Source organism: Limulus polyphemus, unplaced genomic scaffold (assembly GCF_000517525.1).
Source record: "Limulus polyphemus unplaced genomic scaffold, Limulus_polyphemus-2.1.2 Scaffold225, whole genome shotgun sequence".
In the NCBI taxonomy this organism is placed as follows: domain Eukaryota; kingdom Metazoa; phylum Arthropoda; class Merostomata; order Xiphosura; family Limulidae; genus Limulus; species Limulus polyphemus.
The window spans coordinates 538,972-560,612 of record NW_013665835.1 but is presented as its reverse complement, the minus strand read 5'-3'; the positions used below and the strand labels follow the sequence as shown (position 1 = coordinate 560,612).

Sequence of the window (21,641 nt, the reverse complement as noted above, 5' to 3'; positions counted from 1 at the left end):
TCCACAGTCATTTTCTAACATTTATTCAATGTAATTTTTGAAAGAAACAGAAAGCAAAAGTAAAAGTTTTCATTTATGTGCAGCTTTGAGGAGCCTTGCCTGAAAACAATACACTTGTAATTTCTTTTATAATTTTTCTACCCATCCCAAAACATAAAATACAATTTTGTTATTTTATGTGATTTTCCTTCTCTTCCTGTGTTTTCATTCTCACCTTTTTTATGACCATGTGATCTAAACTATTAATGAAGCTCAGTTTTGAAAATAGCTATAGACAAAGTTTAAACACCATTGGATAGAGCAGATTATAAACTATTTAGTACAATGTATTATTAAGTCAGTAGACTCTACATGTAGAGATGGTCCATGGTACTAAATAGACATAACACAAATATGCATGCTAAAAAAGTCAACAATGACAGACTTTTACTTTAAAAGATGATTGCCATTCACTTTCATTTGTTTCTCTACCCAACAAGCTCAAAAACAAGGCAAGAAACCATTGCTATGATACCAGAAAGTGATCAACCCATCAAATTGTTCATCTTTCTTCTTGTTAGCTTTCTTACAGAAATCTGGTGTTTATTAAAAAGCTCAAATACAGGATGGTACAAGAATTGCCAGTCAATAATAGAAGAACATTAGATGACTGTAAAATTAGAATACTCAATGCTTTGGACACTATGAAAGTAATACACTATACAGTCAGTGTCTTTAAGGAGCCAGCCCTAATATTGTGTATGAAATGAAGGAGTAAAAAAATATCAATACACATAATATTATCTTTTATTAAACACATTCATAGAATACACTAACTTTCAGTCTGGAAAAACATCACAAAACAAGTAATTAGAAATTTTTTTAAAGTGTAATATGATGAGGATACATCAGTGCCAAAAAGAATGCAAGCAAGAATACAGGAATGATACAGCTATACACACAGATCCTCCCTACATGACTTTCAATATTAAAATTTAAAGTTACACTGTAAAATGCATTACTTGACTTTAATATTACTGCAGTTGGAAGTTATATATTCCTGACTGTTAGTATGCAGTTTGTGTAACTAAGAGCCTGGGATTACATAGAAGTCACGTCAAAACATGTCTTGATTATTACAGACTATTTACAGACTCTCACTGCGAGGTCAGTTGAATTGACCAACCTTGTAACCATTTTGTACTCGAGCATTTTACAGTGTAACATTGAAAGTCATGTAGGGATGATCTATATATAGCTGTATCACCCCTATATTCTTTTGAACTAAGTAACAGGAAAAGTTATGGTTTAATGGAAAAGTGACTAGATGAAATGTCATGGAAAGAAGGCTTAGGAACAAACCACAGATCTGGGAATATTATTTTCTTTATAGATTCTTTAGGTACATTCTTTTCCTTCCTGGAAATGTGTTTATGTTGAATTTTATTTGTTTGAATATTATAGATTTTTTTTTTCTTTGAGAAGACATCAGACATGTTTAGTTTGATTTAACATGCACTGCAACCAATAGCAAAATATTCTGTTGACTCTAGTTCTTATTTATTGATTATTATTAATGTTAAGTGTATTTAAACAATGTACATAAATCAAATAATTTATTATTTATGAAACAAAAAATGCTTAATAGGCATATGTTTATTCCAACTAAGAATAACATTAGCAAAAATATGGATACATAGCCTGACCTGAAGTCACTCTGAAAGGTCACTGACAAAGCTTTTTCATATTTTGCACTTTTTTTTATGATTTATAGCCAAAAATGGTGACTAATGCAATTGAAAAAATAAAATTAAAAGAAATATATTAATGAAGTTGAAACTGCCAGGAGTATATAAAATGGAGCTTTCTGATCAACAACAACAAAAAAATTTAATTCTAAGATGAAAGGAAGTATTTAATTTTTTTTCAAACAATGTCTTACAACAAAACTTCATAAATGTCATGACATTGGAAATGATAGAAAAATTAGTTGCAACTAGATACTACTCAGAAAGTTTGTTCTAGTTTTCATGCAGTTTGGTTGAGTATTTTTATAGTGAGAAGGAAATAACCAGGGGATACCAATGACACTCCTCTGGCTTGGAAAATGTTAAGAATAAAGCATACTGATGCTTGAATCACTGTCCTTAAGCTTAATGCAGAGCTTAATAAGTTAACAAACTATGTATAATTTCTGTTAGTAATATTTTCATGAAAGAAATATAATTTGATAAAACATATGCATAAAGTGAGTGGACATCTTCCTTCATCCACTATATATATCTTACAATAGGGTCAACTCTCCTAGAAAGCATTTTTCATTCATTAAACTTGGTTATCCCTTAAGTAAAAATATGAAGGACAATGCCTCAATGTATTCCATTGTAAAAACTGCTGGGTGAAATTGTTTAAAATTTAAGATGAACTTTCAACAGATTATGTAAATTCTTCAAAATTGAATTTATTATTATTATTATATGTGATAGTTGTTTTAATTTACAGCTTTGAAAAGTCAAAAAGATTTCACTGATACATTTTTTTCAAAACAATTAAAAATGTTTACCATTGTTTTAGATTTCAATTACTGATTTTTTACATCTGGCATACAAAAAAAATAGTTTTATACCATACCAAAATTAAAAGCAAGCTGACTTGTTTTTTTAAGTCAGCAATTTTCACTTAATATAGTTAATACATTTTAAACCCATTTTCATCTAATTTTTTTATCAATTCTTTTTGTTGATTTTTCTTTGCCCATTGAAGCAGTTACTTAAGTTACTAATGTAAACATGGCCTAAAAATCAGCAGACTTGTTAGTGAAATAAAACTTCATGCAGTCAAGCTTACCTCATCTTATTCCATGATAAGTATATTTTTCTATTGTAATGCAACACTATAATTCAAATGATGTATAAAATAATAAAGCAAGCTTTTCAAAAGCTTTAGTAAAACACCTGGACTGTAACTGTGGCACAAGTTGGTCAGAAACACCTTTTCTTCTAGCAATATATCACTAAGCTAAACTTTTATCACTTATTCTGATCTCTACATGATACTCCACTGAACTGGAATCCAAGTTGGCTTATACAAGTGAAAAGAACAGAGAAGTGTATTATGTGACTGGGTCACTAGCCTATGACTTTTCAGAGCTTAGATATAGACAATTTAAATAACACCATTAAAACAAAGGTTGAGAAACAGTGATTACTTAAAACTGATAAAACTACACTTGTATTGAAGTTACAAGGTTCATATTGGCACTATGTTCTTTAAAATTATTTTGACTCTCTTCCTATAGAGCTATGATTTTTGTATTATGCTCAGAAAAAAAAATTATGTACCAAACTAACCACAAAAGCTTTAGTGATTAAGAATTTATTTCAATGCTGCAAATCTGCCTTATGGCAATGAATGTACCCAGCTAGGTGCCAGAGTTAAAAGCTTGTCATCAGCATATGTCACACACACACACGCACACAGAGATGACTGACAGTGTCACAAGTTTTGGAAATTGTGTCAAACAAGAAATTTTTATATTTTTATACTAAAAGAAAAAGAAAGGACCTGGTATGTGAAACAGAATCACAGTGACAGATGACACTGAAATTAAATTTTTTAACTGAAAAGTAATGAACATTTGTGTATTTAGAATAAGCTTTGTTTTTAATATTTATTATATAAATTATTTTTAAAGCATTTGTGAAAAGCAACCTTGAAGTAAAGAACTGGATTAAACATGAATACCATTTCTTGCAGGATTCGATAAGAGCACAATACTTAACTGCTAATTTATTTTCCTATTTAATGAAAAAAATTTAGAAAATTTACTTTATGTGGATGACCAGGTCCAAACTAACAACCCGTGGATAACACAAATTTATTTGCACCAAAGAAGCTTTAAATTTTAAATCAAGATATGCAGAAAAAAATTTAGCAACAGAAAGAAAAGACAAAAAATGTTTAAATCTGATTCAGAAAAAAAAATATATAAGCCCACCACTTAATAGTATGCAGCACCAAGAAAATCTAATTGAGCAGATTACTGGAACACAGGAAAGAATAAAAACATCATAGTTGTTATTGTTTTTGAACAGACATACTATAAAAAAAATGTTACTATGTTGTAATCTGTTATGAAAAAGAAACTGAATTCTTCATGACACATCTACCAAACATAAAGACCAAAAAAGTCTGCTATAATTTTAGATCCCTTCACACACGGCTGACTTATTAAAGAATATGTTTAACTTTTGCAGTACATAATTCAACTATGTAAGTGAAATTTTCCTTTTAAAAAAATTACAAAATCATTATTTTTCTATTTAAGTTTTCAACTCAAATTACATTACTGTTCTAAATAAGACATATGAAAAGTCAAAATCTAGCAAGAGATAAGAGTGATACACACAATCAGTTTTTACTAAAATATTGTAAGAAATCTAATTTTTGAAAACAACAAAGTTATCACTTCTAGAGTTAGTTCAGTTAATTTTAATAATGCTCATTGATAGCAGGAATAGTATGAAATGATAATAGTTTCTATTTAATTATTACAACTGATGATATTTAGTCCTGTGCTTATCAGCAATATAATTGACATGGACAATTTGTAATAAGACTATGAAACATTATGTAATAATAAAAAAAACTACAAATAACTACTTTCAATGACCTTAATGTTTTTTCTTAGAAGAATACTATCATCATTAACTCTTTCAATACAGTGTCAGTCAATGTGATGACCTCATAACCATTTTATGCTTGTTATAGTTTTCATGTTATAACTTTTAAATTAGTAAGCAAACGTTAACAAGATTATCAGTAAACATTACAATGCTTTCATATACAAAATATCTGATTTTTTTTTTTATAAGTCGTAAGGTTTGTAAAGCAATATTTCTCTCGTACCTTTTTTTTTCTTTTCACATCTTGCCTATCTGTCATCAGAAAATTTTTAAAGTTCATATGCAAAATCTGTATAATGTCTGGATAGTTATCAAATGTTTCTTAAGAAAAAAACTTTATATTTTATGTTATTTTCAGTAATCAATCTCTGTATGGGTTCGGTAGATTTGAACGATCTCACAACTACCATAATAAATTAAGAAATAAACATAAATTATGCCACTCTCATTTTATAATGAACACAGATTGTAACACGAAAACATAAATGTTTAGATGAAATAACTTAAATCTCATAACATTATACTTTTATATATATATTTATTATTTTTATTATACTGTCCTTTCACCCATGCCTGGCTAACAATACAGAAGTTACATTGACGTGGCTCACGCGCACTCACGTTACCGTATCAAATAACATAATACTGACCTTTGGTCTGTACAAAGTAACTTGTCTTGGCAGTGTTTCAGTCGACTAGTATTTTGTAAAATACGGTCACATTTCAATTATTATACATTATATGTGTATATAGATTATTGCTATTTTGAAACAAGTTCTTAAACATATTTTTCCTAAAACATAGAACAGAAAATAAAGAAGTAAAGCAAACAATTATCTCTTATAGTTACGACCTTTGTTCCCGGTTGATGTAGGTTGCTAAGCCTTTAAAACTTTTGCATGTGGAGGTTATGAAACAAAATATTTTTTAAAGTTTTATATACACATTTTAATAACTAAAAAATCATAAATTACTACATCATTACCATGGAATCCAACTATATTTTATCAAGCTTAGTAACTAAGATGTATTTTACTCTAAAAAAAATATGAAATTTCAAGCAAGACTAAAGACAACCTACTGCATTGAAATCTTGGTTCAAAAGAAAGAAATGGCCCTAGCCACGTTAAAAAGACTGAGAAAACCACTAGGGGGACATTCTGAGCTTCTGATTGTTTATTCATGTTATATATAGAAGTAAGTGTATATAATGGAGCATTTTCAAAAATGGAAAGAGGTGGGCGGGGTGCCACTGTTTGATTCATTACATGAGCAATATCTTAGCAAATAGAAAAGATAAGACCTTCTTTTTTTTATTCCAGCTTGTCAATATCTGTAGTTTGTGTTTCTAATTTGTAACAAACTGTAGACTTAGTATTTTGACTTCACAAACATCTAATTTGAACCAGTGCTGCATTCAACATACCATGTCACACACAAAAATCAATGTTTATCTGTGTTTTTTAAATATTTAATTTCAAATTAAGAAACTGAATAATGTATAGTTCTAAAATTTGAATTATAATCTACAGTTTGATACCAAAATTATTGACATAAATTCATGAAATAGTCGTTCAATAAAATTTTGAATGCGAGTCAACAAACAAGATGATATGGCCTTTCACCTGTGACCCGTCTCGAAAGGGTTAAATGAAATTGTACACCTACTTTGTTTGAAACATTCTAACCAATCCCCATAAAGGAATGTAGTAGTTCAGAGATACAAAAGACATTCCAACAACTTCATTGAAGAGTAATTATACTTAGTACACAATTATAACAATTAAATTATAAAAAATAAATCAATGAAATATGTTGACAACATAATTCACAAAATACATACTAATCTATTCAAAAAAGTACTACAACTAACCAACTTTACATTAAGCAAAGATTTCTTATTTTAAAGAAGTTTATGATAATTCATGCATCCTATTTCGGAGATACTGCAGTAATATTCAGCACTAGGAAATTAATGGTCAAAACTGGAAGATCTGAAAATTAAAAATTATATTTTTTGTTTGAGTAAATTTTTTGTAAAAATACCAAATATTTTATTGATATCATCTGTAATAAAAAGTTAATTCATAAATCACCTGAACATCTTAAATTTTAGCATAAGAATAGAAAATATAAATGAAATTAGTTATGTAGAGATGAAGTATGAGTGAAATAAAGTATGTTAACCATGTTTATGGAATGGGAAGTTATAAATTATACTTCACTAGCTATGTTAGCAATAAAAACATATTCAAAGAATTAAAATGAATTTTAATTGGTGATCTGCAGTTGTATATGAAATTATGCAATATACAACAGCAAATGAAAGCCTTGCATTAAACACAAAAAACAACAGCACAGAAGCTAAAACAACTGAACAAAAATTATATTTCAGCCACATACATAATATTCTACCTTTTTAAATATTATGTAAAGAAAAGTTTTTGACTTACCTTGTCCTGTTGTAATCTACGTTTGACAAGCTTTGAACAGCAGACATTAACAGCACTGGCAACATGGCAGGTATTATACTCAAGAAATGACCTGCTATCAATGATCAACACCTGAAATGGAAATGACATAAATAAAGGGTAGTGTTTTCATTTTCCTAAAAAGTTATTCTTTTTGGCTTTGTACCTCCTTGAATGATACTGCTTTCAATAAAATTGGGACAATGTAATAAACCACTTTCAAATTATTTTCCTTTAAATTATATTATTGAAAAACACAACCAGCCAAGTTTCTTGAGCTTTGATCACTGCCTCTCTTATTCAAGCTGCCCTTTTATTTGAAAGCTTAGACTCATTCAAGATGTTAGGTTCTTACAGAATAGGTACTGTATGGTTACAAACATAAAATAAGCTAAAATTAGGACTTAACAATACAGTAGTGGAAACAACAACGTTCAGTCAAACACTGTTCTTGATGATGTTAAATTTTACTGTCATTTGGATGTGTGCACAGCTTTAACACTCAGTAAGACAGGATCTGGAATGTGTCTAAATTGGTACTGTCCTAGTTGCATATTGCTATAGGTTGTTCTCCTTTGGAACTAATGAGCTGTCCCACAGAAGTTGTCATTGTGGTATTATATGATTTAGTATCATGCCATTTCTCTAATGTATGGTGGTTTAACATTATTTTTACTAATGGCCACACCACACTCAAGTGCAGTGTGGGCAATAATTTTTGCAGGGGGGGCCTACTCCACAAATTTTGGTAAGTTGTCACAGCTCGCACATTTCTACTATATTAATTAAACTACCTCAACATTGATTGTATAAGGACCCCATTACGCTCTTTCCACAACTGCTGGACTTACCTGCAGGACAGAAATATTAGACAGGCCATATTTTGCCCACCCCTCCTCAAGTGGGTTTTACACAGTGATCAGTTCAACTAGTTTTTTTCAGTATTTCCTTCAGATTTTGGCCAAATCTACTTCTGATACCAAGAGCTTTCAACACTATGAAAAGCAATGTTGCCCACTGTTATTGTAAACTCATTTATCTGATTTCATAGATTGTCAGTAAAAGTTACCTTTCAGTTGGTTTTTAAATTGTGTTCAGTCACTATCTATAATTCAGTCAAAAATTAAAATTTCACTCTATGTAATATTTTCTACCATTCCTCAGGCTATTACTATTACAGTTACTATTTAACACCACAAAACAGTTTTTTCCACTCTTTCATTAGCACTTAACATTTATTTCTTATGCTTTTCATTGAAGCATGTAAAACACAGTTCAGGTAATTCTTTGCATCTACTGCAGTATAAATGAAACTGTAACAACTTTATGAAAGAATTGTCATTTCTTTTGCAATGACTTTCTTATATAATGGTGGCAAGAAATGTGTTTAGGTTACAAAATAACTCTCCATTGATTCATGGATGTGGATTGTCAAATAAATAAGGTAACTCTGTTTTTGTTTGCTGCATATTAAGAGATGAAAATACTCTGTACTAACAAATTGATCAAAATGTTACACTTACAAAGAGTGCTAGGATAAGAAAATTGTAAGTTTATCAAACCAACAAAAATGCACACTCTGCAAAGTAAAGAAATCACTTTTTTCTTTAAGATTTCTCAAGACAATATATGAAGGCAATGAATACCAGAAATCATTTCGAATTTTTGCAGTAATTTGACAAAAATACATCTATGGAACAATTCTTTAGCTAGTAGAAATAAGACACTGTTCATCTTTTCTATACCATTAACAGAAAAATTCTGTATACTGAATACATGATAGTCCTTATAGATAATTTAAAATGTTCACACACACACACACACACAAAGAAATCACAGCAACAGAACAATGCAACACCAGTGTAAAAGTTAAAAAGTGTGAAAATATAACGTATCCTAGTTTTGGATGTGTATGAAGTAGTATGATCCAGATAGTGATGGGGTTACACCATCTACCAATCTTAACCTCCCTTCACCTGCCTCACAAACAGAAAAAGAATCACTACTATTACTGGGGGGTGCAAAGTCAAAACTCATCTCCTGATATTTGCATTCCAGACCCCACCATGGTATTATTATCTGCAATTTAGTTAGACATTAGGTAAAGAACCATACTTGTAAAAGATAAAAAATATACTACAATGTTTCCACCAATATAACTAGTATAATCCCATCCTCTGGCCATAACATTCTATTGTCAACTATGAAAATCTTATAAGTGTGGTATGTTTTATAAGTACCCAGACATATAACCCATTACATATATATAAATTTTTACTTTTCTGACCAATACTAATTTTTTGTAATAACATAATGACATGTTAAAAACGAAATATTGAAGTTTATTAAGAGATCCTGCAAAATCTCAGCAACTGTGAATTTACAATATTTTTTTTGCTTAAGTCGGAAATTATTATTAGGATAAGGGAGAACATAAATTTGAAAAGAAAATTTCTTTTCATTCAAATATTACTATCAAAACTGAACTTGTAAGCCTAAAGGAAAAACATTATGTAAATATTTATTAATATCAGGATTATATAAACTAATTAAGTCCGAGATATACCTGTATGTTAAAGAAAATGTAAATTAATATTGTCACCAAACCTTGCATAAATCCTTATCCCCCACCAAAAATGACATCTGAGAAGGCATTCAGAATTTACCCTTATATCTCTCCCTGGGATTCCTATGTTTTCCCAGTGCATTAAAAAGGTATGACAGCTAGTAACTTACAACTGGAAGTGTCTTCTATAATTTTTTTTTTTCCTAAAAATAAAAATTGGCTTCCCAGGTAGAATGATTTGCACACACTGGAATACCTACAGTATTACTTGTTCATAAACTTGATTCCCAAAAATGCAATTATAATAAATACAAACTCTTATTCTTTTTTTTAAGCGGTAAAATTTTTATAATCTAATATTACATATAAATAAAAAATTGTTCTATTAATAAGTTTAAAAGAATAAAAAAAAACCTATAAAAGAACTGTTATGAAGAAATACTGAAATCAGAAGTTAGAACTAAGTTGCCATAAAATAGGTTATTTTCTTTAATTTAATTATTGTTTCTAAGTATTTTTAATCTTACCGAATAAAAAATTAAGTAAAATAGCTGGTTGTTTAATAACTTTTAACCAAACTCGAATTAAATCCATATATGGATGTTTCTTAGAATCAAATTTCCTTGAAGGTTTCAATAATTTTGTCAAACCTTGAAGGAAATTTGACAAAATTATTGACAATGGTTTCTTCAGTTTTATTTTTTTTATTAAATAACCAAAATGTTTCTGTTTTTAATTTCATTAAACAATACTTGAGCAGAAAAAAATTTACAAATAAATCCAAACTTACAATTCGTTTTATCAATCGGCAATTTTCTTGTAATTGTCTAAGTCTTTAACTGAAAAAATTCCTTGAAATTTACTTAATTTTACATGTAAAAGTTCAAGATTCTCAATAGTGACCAGTGACGTTGCCAGTACAAAAGTCAATTATCCATTCACCTTTTCTTAGAAAATAAATACTTAGAGTTTGCACTAAAATTTTATAAGGAGGTTTTTCAGTACTGAAGATCCTGGAAAATAAATTATTATCATGAGGTCCTGGAAAAAGTCCTTTAGAAACATTATTTCCACATTTACCATTTTTATTGACAACAAATTGTATCACTGTATTTATCAGTTTGGGGAAAAATGATACCTAGAAAATATGACTCGTAAAATTGGAAATAAGCTGAATTTACAGGACTGATCAGTAACAGGTTTTGAAATATGCACCCCCATCTGAAAGTGAATATGTTATGTGATGATTGTTGGAATGATACTGTTAATGCAAAATAAGCTCAGAACTTATTTGGAGGAAATAATAAATTTGTTGACTGACTGAAGAACATGAACGTTTCAGAATTTTTCTTATTCCATCTTCAGCATAAATACTTCAAAAATAATTATGACATTTCTAACCTAAATTATTTATCAGTTACTGCCCAACATTTGTTAATAAGAATATAAAAATGTATATCTAACAGCAATCAAATGAGTGTTATAAATCTAAATATCATGCATGAAATGGTTAAGTACTAACTACAGCCTATACATGATTAGTTTGCATGTTATTTATAGATTGATAAATCTAGGCCAGGATATTTCAAGTGACATTTTATGCCCTATTACTAAATATTTCAGGACAATTAGAACTGCAAATGCAGTATTATAATGTATATTATTTTGTCTATATATGTCTATTTTTTTCTGATTTCAAAGGAATAAAATTCTTTACAAACTATAAGGTGGACTTACAAGGTTTCCAATTCATTGAAAAATTCTTTGTTAGGTGAAATTGCAGCAGCAAAATGGGAAAACATCTAAAATAATAGAAAACCATGAGATATAAAACATACTTAATTGTGTACGGCAATATAGGTGGCCTCAGTAACAATACTACAGTGAATGTTTGTTTTGTTGGTTTGGTGATGTGGCATGATTTACATTCAGTAATAAATGAGGTACCAGTTGAAGTGTTATTCTACTGCCAAGTTTAAATAATGTGTTCAATAAATATCATTTGGTATAAACTACATACTAGAAGGTTTTTTAATTACAATGAAAGCATAGTATTTGAGAGAAAGATGCAAGGCTTTAAAAATGTTAATGAACTGAATTTAGGAACAGTTGAACCATACTTAATGGACTGTAAATGACAAATTCATTAGTACTTTGGTTAGTAATGCACAGTCATTTAAAATTTCTTTTAACAGCTTGTTTCACAGTATTTTTCTTGCTTGAATAAGTTTTTTGAAAGCTCAAGTGTTATAAAACATTAACATATCGATATAATATTGCACAAAAATTAAATAATTAAGAAAGCATAAAAAACCAAATCAGTTTTGACAGGCATTGTCATTCTAATTAAACCATGTAATTAAAACCACATTATTGCCATTCTGTTTGGCAACCAGTGACTTGTCTGTATGAATTATTACTACAAATCTAGAGTGAATTTGATGTCTGTTTTAAATTTGAGTCTTTAAGGCTTAACTAAAGACCAAAACATTAGCAATTCATACTGCTAGGTAGCAGGAATGCATATTTTTGGGTTTGTATATGTACATATGTCATTGGTTGTATAGAACACTGAACAGAAGCAAAATTGTGTCGAATGCCCAACTACAGTTACTCATTATGTTCATGATTCATTCCTCCAGATAGCACTTGTATGCGCTATTATCATAGTTCTTTTTCCCTGATTGACCAATCAATCAATGATAGCATAATACAGACATAAAAAAAGGATAGAAATGAAATTATTTTTTTATTATTCAAATGCCCAATACGAGTAAACAGTTCTTTAGGACAAAGTACACCACAACTTTTGTGACAATGACTAATATAAAGTTACAAACAAATTCTGTGTGTTGTAGATCTGATTTGTATGTTGATGTTCTTTTCCATGATTAGTTATTTTGATACTATTTCTGCTTAGTTTTGTACATGAACAATACCACTACAGTAACACGTACTAACTACATATAAAGAATGCATAGCAAAAATAATTCTGCATCGATCATGGACAGAGTGACGGCTGCAGTTACCAGAGTTAAAATAAAACAAGGATAGAAAAACACTGAAGCTGTTAGCAAACAATTTTGACTGTGGACCAAATACTCAGCAATTGGATTTAACAGAATGTGAATACCAAAGAAGAAAAACTTAATTTTTTCCTAAGCTATTTTCACTAAAGTGAAATAGAACAGCATACAAAAGTAACATTTTGAAAGCATGTAATTCTTCTGGGACTGGTTTTTTGTAAATAATTTACATCTACATACCCTCAGGGTACATTTTCTCAGTGAAGACTTCCCCAGGGAGAAAAATGAACTATATAATGTGTGGTATTTCAACATCCTAATTAGCAGACAGCTTACAAATATTTAGTCAGTTCAAAGAAAAGTTTTGTAATTGAGAGCTATAACAACGATTCTTTAATATACAAACAAGCTTATATAGTCTATGTTGAAGCACTGCATAATATTTGTCTGAAGTGGTTTTGAAGAGATGGGGTTATCCCATAAGATTCATTTTCAATAGTAAAAAACAAGGATAATTTATTAACTCTCACTAAGCATTTGTTGAAAAAAACTTTCCAGCCTAAAGTATGCCATTTGGATCTCAGTTGATAGGATAAATTAGCCAGTGATATGCATCTCTACAAGATCTACTTATTTGTTTTCTATCAATAAATTTAGTAATGACATGTACATATGACTCAGTAAGGTCAGATTTTCATAAAAGCATGTCTACAGAAATCATAACTGTCGAAAGAATGGAACAAAATATTATTAAGATATTGGCTGTTTTGTTGTTGTTGTTAACTGATGAAAAAAAATAAGGCTTACATTTTTCGTACCTTCCAAAAACATGGTCAATTCTTTAGATAGTCTGAGATTTTGGACATTACTGGCATTTTCAATATTGTACCAAGTTGCACTACTTTTACTTTTTTTAAGTTGTATTATTATAGATTTCAAGAAGTACTGGACATCTTTTGTACACTCACTAGCAATCTCGTGCAATACTTTACTGTAATTTCTGACATTTGGTTGGCATATTTGTCCTTTTTGACAGATTGACCTTAAGGCATTTGTTCCACAACTCTATTACAAACACTTAAATCACCATCACCAATTAGTGTCTTATACCTCATTCTATGCATGGATTCATTCTTACAAAGCCTTCTACAATAATATTGAGTTCCATAGTGGGAAATAATTCATAAAAATTTCAGAAGTATTTGTGCTTAGCTGTTGTTTCCCATTTTTCCATCTGTGGCACATATGCAACAATATTCATTTTGAATGCCTAAAAAATATCTTTCTTGTGCAATGACCAATTATGACTGTAACTTCAGTATAAGAAGTACAACAATGACTGTAGCTTCTTGTTCCCTAGCCAGCATCAGCAATTACTTTTATCCTTAGAACATCAGGATTCATATTCTCTGCCTCTTAAGCTGGTCTATGTTATTCCTTTCTAACTTCTTTAATTTGCAACCATATACATTCTTCCCATGTCTGAAAAATCAATTTCAAAGTGGTAATAATATATTTTGGGTGATTTCAGATAATGCACACTGTTAGAAAATATATATTTATTATCAGGTAGTTTATGTTTGTTGATTATGGAATTAATGTTTAGTGAGAGACCTATTAAACTGAATAATTAGTTCAAAAATACAACAGTAACTTTTACAGTAGGTAAGTTCTGATTTTAATAATCATGTTTCAACCCATGCATTGAGTCATCATCAGGAAAGAATTACATCCAAAAACTGAACTTGTATAGTAATTACAAAGGTTATGTCTTGTTTTTATCTTTCTCTTATAAGGTTCATTAGCACTTGTGAAAAATTGAAAAAAACATAATAACAAAGATCATTGTTTCTTATGAAGAGAAAAGTGTCATGTCTGAAATGGTTGTATGTTACCTAGATAAGTTTCAAAACACTTGGAAGCTTGTTAGAGTACTTAAATGTTGTAAACATACAACCATTTCAGACATGACATTTGTACTGGTGCAAAGTATTCTACTTCAAATTCTAAAAACCACTAACACCAATTTCTTCTTACACTTTGTTACTACTTTAACAATACAGGCCTTAGATTATGCAAAAAACAAGAAACTGGTACTGTGGAAATAAGTTAGTCCCAAACTGTACACACATACTTGTTCCACTTTTTTTTTTTTGGAATGTTTGTACACTCACAGATGGTGTCCTTAAAACAGCAAAAAGCTCTTCTTGTTGTGCATAAGCATGTTCTATTGCAGTGAATCTCCAAACTGCTGAAAGATTTATGTTGTCTTCACTTTATGTACATGCTGACTCTGAACAAACAATGACTTTTGTTTTACATTTGCAACCTGTGAAAGTGAAAATGACTTTGAGCTTAAGTTGCAGTTCACTTGTAAACAAAAGGCATCCTCCATAAACATAAAGAGACTGAATAGATAGTCAACAAATTTCTGTTATAATATAGCTTATATCAACTATTTGCTATCTACTATATATTTTGTCTCTCATTATGAATACCACAGAAGGAAGTTTTCAATTTTATAGGGCAGATCGTTCATGCTATATAAATTAAGATAAAATGATATTTTAGTAATTAATAGATTTTATTAGAGTAAAAACAAACTATTCTTATCTCACATCTGAAAGATTGAGCACTTCTACATAAATATGTAATATTTTATTATCAACAGTTTAGAAATCAACATATTTATTATAGCTTACTAGGATAATGGTTTAAAATATCGTACACAAGTGATGATTCAATGCATTCTTTTCTAATGCATTTATGTCTACTTTTCATTTCTACTCAATTAGAATGTATAGTGTTAGCTTTTGTATCACTTTCTTTTTAATCTTTATAGTAAGCTTACTTTAGGTCAGAGTATAAACTATATTTTGTTGCAATATCTAAATAAGTAAACTTCATTTATTATTAAATGAGAAATTTTAGAATATAATACAATTAATTTTAATACTAAAGAATAAATGTAAAGCCCAATCTATCGTTTAATTTACCCCTTGCCATTAAGTTATTCTGCTTTTGCGGAATATTCCCCCTTTCAACAGTAAGCCTGGACAAGGGGCAAATTGAAATAATGAGATTAAGCTTCATATAGTGGTGGAGTGTATATTAATTTCTAATTTATGTGAATATTAACTTACCACTATTCAGTTGCCATCATGTTGATATTAGAGTTTGTATAAGAATATGTAGAAATAAATGAATTCAGGTGAGTTTTCTTCTGAAAATTCAATCCACCTCAATTTCATTTTATTTTATTTGGAAATTATTTTCTTTTCATTCATGTTTCATATGATACAGTGTCTAAGAACACAATTACCAGAAGTAATGTTCAGTAAATTTACTTGTGTAATTGTGTAGAATATCACAGCACAAAAAGTAAATGCAAAAAAAGTGACAGCAAAATCAGTGATAATTTCTTATAATAACACAGTTCATTGTGATATTTGCCAGTGACCAATAAAAATGGACAAAATTAAGTACAACTTAGAAGGGGCAGTGGAGCCCCAGTGGATGGTTAGGAGTAGCAAGTGACTTTACATAATGCCTATATTTGTATTTCATATAAACAAATCTTGTAACAACAACAAAATTCAGGTCACAAGATCACTTCATTTTATCAACAATCTTAAAATATGTTAATGTCAACCACTTGTTCCACTACCAACTGTACAGAAACATGAGGTGCCAGAGATTATATCCATTAGTTGATTTGAAAATTACTTGTATTGTGGTCCTACAAGATAACAATGAACTGGTCAATTGATCCATGTTATTTGTCACAAGATCTTATTCTTTACTTGATCCATTGCAACTCTTAGACAATGAGTAAAACATGTCATTGGCAATAGATATTGTGTGGTCGAAATACTGTTATACATCTTCTTGAAAAACTAAGTGAATGAGTAACGTATAAAATGCATAAAAATATAACAGGCCTAATACTGTTGTCTTGTGACAAGTATAATTAATTATAATCATGCTTTATCAGCTTAGAAAAGGCATTCACACCATTAAAGCATGATTATAATTAATTATACTTGTCACAAGACAACAGTATTAGGCCTGTTATATTTTTATAACATTGTATCCTTTATTTATTCATTCCAGCTTAGAAAAGGCATTCACACCATAACATCTGTTGTTGCAACAAATGGTTTATATAAATAGTGTTCTGACCACTGTGCTTGTGTTCCAGCTGGTCTGATGAGCTCTTTATTGAGTGAAACGCATCATCGGCAATGCATATGGTTGACACAGTGTGGTTTAAATACTATTGTACACTCGTCTTGAAAAACTCTAAGGGACTGCATAAAGAATTTAGTGTTAAAAAATATAACGGGGCTAATACTACTAATGTCTCATGACAAGTGTAATTACAATTGTACAACATTGATAAATATTTTTTCACTTTATGCTTGTAATAACATTTCTTCGTGGTCAAATAACTGTTTCCTGTTATTTGACAATGTGTTTCTCTGAATTTGGGAATCATCAGTTTCCCATCCATGGGCTATTTTATAACTATTTCTTGCTTGTCCTCCTCAATACTCTGACTTTCTTGGAAGTCATTCTCATTATAGAAACTCATCTACAGTAAAATGTTTACTAACACTGATCTAACGCAATTGTACTTTTCGCTGAACATTAAACATTTTGAAATAAAGTGTTAATAAAAACTGGTACTCACTATTACCAAACTTATATTAAGATAATGGTTATGAAAATCTGAAAATATATTTCTCAAAAGAGATAAGACCATATACTTCATGGTCATTATGTTTAGACTTACTATATAAACTTTATTACTTTCACATATACATATATAAATGAATATATTTCATTTTATAAGATGGTACAATGTACTTCAAAGTAGCTGTAAACCTGCGAACTGAAAATAATGTTCAGCTTCACATACAAGCATAAACCCACAGTGCAATCCTACACAATCAAAGAGAAAACCAAACTGATTAGTCGTACCTACTGTCACACAAGTATAGCTGAAGCCATCTTTTTCCAAACCCCAGGACTTTAGAACAAGATAATTATGTTATTCTTCTCTTTCTGAGAAAAGCACTTGTTCAAAAATATACCAATTTAATTATAAAATAAAGATTTTATGAAGTACTTTAACTCGAGTAAACTGTTCTAAAAGCATATTTCTTCAATTTTTTATAATGATATTTTAAACTCAATGCTTCCCCTTTTTTATTATAATTTTTTTAATGGTGTAAACAAATATTTTATTGACTAAAATGTTGAAATGCTTAACAGAAATTACAAAATGAACATGATCACTATTCATAAAAACTGGAAGTAAATTTTTTGTCATTATTCACATTTAAGGACCTATAACACTAAAATTAAAAACTAATGGACATGGAGCTCATATTTATATATCTTGTACTTTTTTAGTCATTGTTCAAAATTTCAAATATTTATGTAGAGTAACAACACGGCAAATGTAGGGCTGGAGATGTTCAATTAAATTAAACTGCAGTCAATTATTGTAATTAAATTGATAAAATCTGAATAAATTTAGACCTCATATAGCTATAAAATGGCCTTTTTTCATGTTAAAATTTAAAAAGGCTTATACAATAACCACTTACTTTTAACTTTACTAAGCACATAAAATCTCCATTATAAAAACAATGACAATAACCAGTAAAATAATTAGGTTTAAGGATATAAATTTCTAGATTTTTGTTAATTTATTTTAAAGTATCTTAATTTTTACATTTGTTGAAATTCTGTAACTGGATCCCTTTTCAAGTATTCCACATAACAATCTATCTTCAACTAGATCTGATATTTTCCATTTATCACATAATGGGGAAGGTTATTTATATTTTCAACATCTAAAGTATTCAGATATTTCTTATAATTACATAGAAATGTATAACTCAAAAACATGAACCATTTGTGCTTTAAATTAATTACACAATATTTTAAGCTTACTTCTATAAAATGTTAAAATTACAAATTTTCAGTCTGAATTTAGTTATATCAATCAAAAAGTGTTTTGCTTGAATATGTTGAAAATTATAAGTAGAAATTATTATAACTAAGATCTGTAATTTAGACAGCTTAGAGTATATAGTTCATTATAAAACAAACTGTTATATAAAAATTACTGCCTACATAAGAAAAATCCTGAAAATTAATCCATTTTACTTTATTTTCATTTCTACCATTTCTTCTAACCTTTTCTTTCAGTGTTTCGATTATGAAAATTATCTAAGAAAATATCAGAAATATAATTATAATTACTTAAATTCATATCAGCAGTATTATTAAATTACTGATTTAAATCATAAGGATATAATATTAGGATAAAAGTTTTTACATAGCAATTAATTTATTTTGACAATTTCTAAAATAGTTATAACAGCGGAAGAAAACAAATAATGGAATTAAAATTTTCTAACACTGTGTAATTCTCAGTATTATTTTCACTTTGAGATCTATGCAAATCTGTACATAAATGTAATGGAGTTGAAGTTTCACCAACACATGGAAAATTACATAAACTACAAGTTAGAAAACATACCTCATTTTTTACCTAACAGGAAAGAGACTAGAATAAGATAGGATGAAAAGATTTTAAAGCATGTTTTTTTTGTAGGGCATCTTTTGCTATTGCATGTTATAAAATTATTAGTCCCTGAAATTCTATAATTAGCTAGCTAGGTTAAATTTTAGTTGACAAACAACTAGCACATAAAGTACCTGTATAACTGTGTCCATTATTTAAGAAAAACAAAAGCACCTAACTACTCAGGTAACAAATTGCCCCAAGTTTTATAAACATATAAAAATGAAAAGTAAGTATGCAAAAAATCTGTAATACCTAGAATTTATTTAAGATTATTAATAGAAGTATATATAGACAAGAGATAACATAAAAATTTTATAAAAAACAATGTTTACTAGAATATTTTCTTTGTAAATCTTACAATTATACCTTCAGCAAAACATTCAAAAACCTTGGAAGGTTTTTAACACTGAAGGCAAAACAAACACTTTTTTTGCTCAAAGACATGTTTAAAATGACTAACATCACAAGTGGGAATTACTTACCCAAAGGTAAGAAAATTCTAACTATGTGTATGATTAGAATTCTATCCTGCTTGTTAAGTTTCATTAAAAAAAATATATATGCAAACTGGAATTATGGTGTTTAGTCTTTTAAGTGTAATGAGATAAACACATCTGCAAATGTAAATTTTTTACCAAACCAAATGGAAATTAAGTCACTTATAATTTATGGTAGTTTCACCATGACTGTACGTATATAGCTTTCAAGTTGTCATGATCCTTACCGTGTCTATCTGATTTCTCACCACAGCAGCTAGCTGATGCACATCAACAATGGTAACAGGCAAAGACTTGGGAGCCATAGTATGAAAAAACAACAACAATTAATTCAGTTTTCTGAGAACCTGGCCAGGTCACTCTCACTCTGGAGTCCTATACATTTTCTGTGTTTTAGGTACAAGTTGCCCACCATCTCTTTGAATGAATTTAATGGATATAAAATTGCCTGGAAGTAAACAAAAGTGTTACATATTACAAAAAAATACAGAATCAAAGTATAAAAACAAGATAATTATTTCTATTACACTTTTAATCCCATTCTGTAGAATTTGTAGCGTGTTTGTACACACGTCATTCAGGAAAACTAGTTAATATATATTCATATATAAATAAAACACACATAATAATTTTTTCCTAATAATCTATGTAGAGATAGACTAAGCACAAAAATAGTAAAGCTGTTAACCGCTTATCAAAAAATGGATGGTGCTCCTTACAGGTAATGTAGAACCACAATGTCTGTACCTTTTATGTAACCCATTTTCAATAATAAATGTGTATTGTCAAAGAAATTTAATACAGGTGAACTATAAAAACACCAAAATGTCTATCTTGAGTAAAATTCAGTTTGTTTTTTTAGTTCACAAAACTGATGGCAGTATTGCAAAAGATATAATCAATGCCTGTACAGGTTAATGTTGAAATCAAGGAATATGTTTCCTCCAATATAACTTTTGTAAATTCATACTTCATTTTCCAATATTATTCTGCAAACACTATTCAAACAAATGACTTCTCAGAAAAAATTAGCTCTTCCACATACAGATCTTGGTATGAATGTATTTGGACTATTACTACGATTCTATACTTAAAACTAAAGATAAAATTTTTATTTATCATTATAACCAAATTTTCATTTTTGTATCTGACAATACATGCATCTGATCAGATTAAAAGAAAATGGCATTATTACTCTCCTATGTTGGCAAATCTTTTGTAGTCCTTCACAATTGACAAGTACCATCACACTAATGCTCTAAAATGCCTGTAAAAGGAATTTTGTATGGACTTGTTAGAGTTCCCATCAAGTCTGTCATGACATTCACTGTTTTGGATCTCCTACTAAAATAAATACTTTTCAATTCAGATCCTGTTATTATTTGTCATGGCATTAGCCATGTAATCATCTGCTGTTCATATATGCAAACAAGCTCACAGATAACTCTGTGTGACCCTGTTAGTTGCTGACTCCAATACTTAAATTTAAAGTGGCCTACATTAAATGTTACACAAGCAAATATACAATATTTTCGAACTATACTGATGTAAACAGACAAAAATGTTGGTCACTAAGCATTCTACTGTGGACAAGCTGCACGTAAATATTGTATGGAGTATAACTAAGTGTGAATGACTGTGTGTGGTAACACAGTACAGTGTATACAGCTCAGTTAGTTATATTACCAAAAATTATTTATATATATACACCTGGAAAAAAGTTAAGCACCCCCGTGTTTTTTTCAAGTGATTCAGATTCGACGTTCTTGTGACTGATTATAAATTACCATTCAATCTAAACGTGTTTATCTAA

General features: G+C 29.2%; 1 protein-coding gene across 2 annotated transcripts in view; it reads right to left on the bottom strand.

Moving 5' to 3' along the window:
* LOC106478568 overlaps positions 1-21,641 on the bottom strand; it is a 73,621-nt gene that overhangs the window by 22,979 nt on the left and 29,001 nt on the right. For both annotated transcript variants that reach the window (XM_013939123.2, XM_022382175.1), the window contains exons 4-5: positions 20,056-20,276; positions 7,118-7,228 (exon numbers count right to left, since the gene is read on the bottom strand). In XM_013939123.2, coding sequence (XP_013794577.1) covers positions 7,118-7,228; positions 20,056-20,133 — 189 coding nt within the window. In that variant the 5' untranslated portion in view covers positions 20,134-20,276. The remainder of the gene's footprint in view (positions 1-7,117; positions 7,229-20,055; positions 20,277-21,641) is intronic.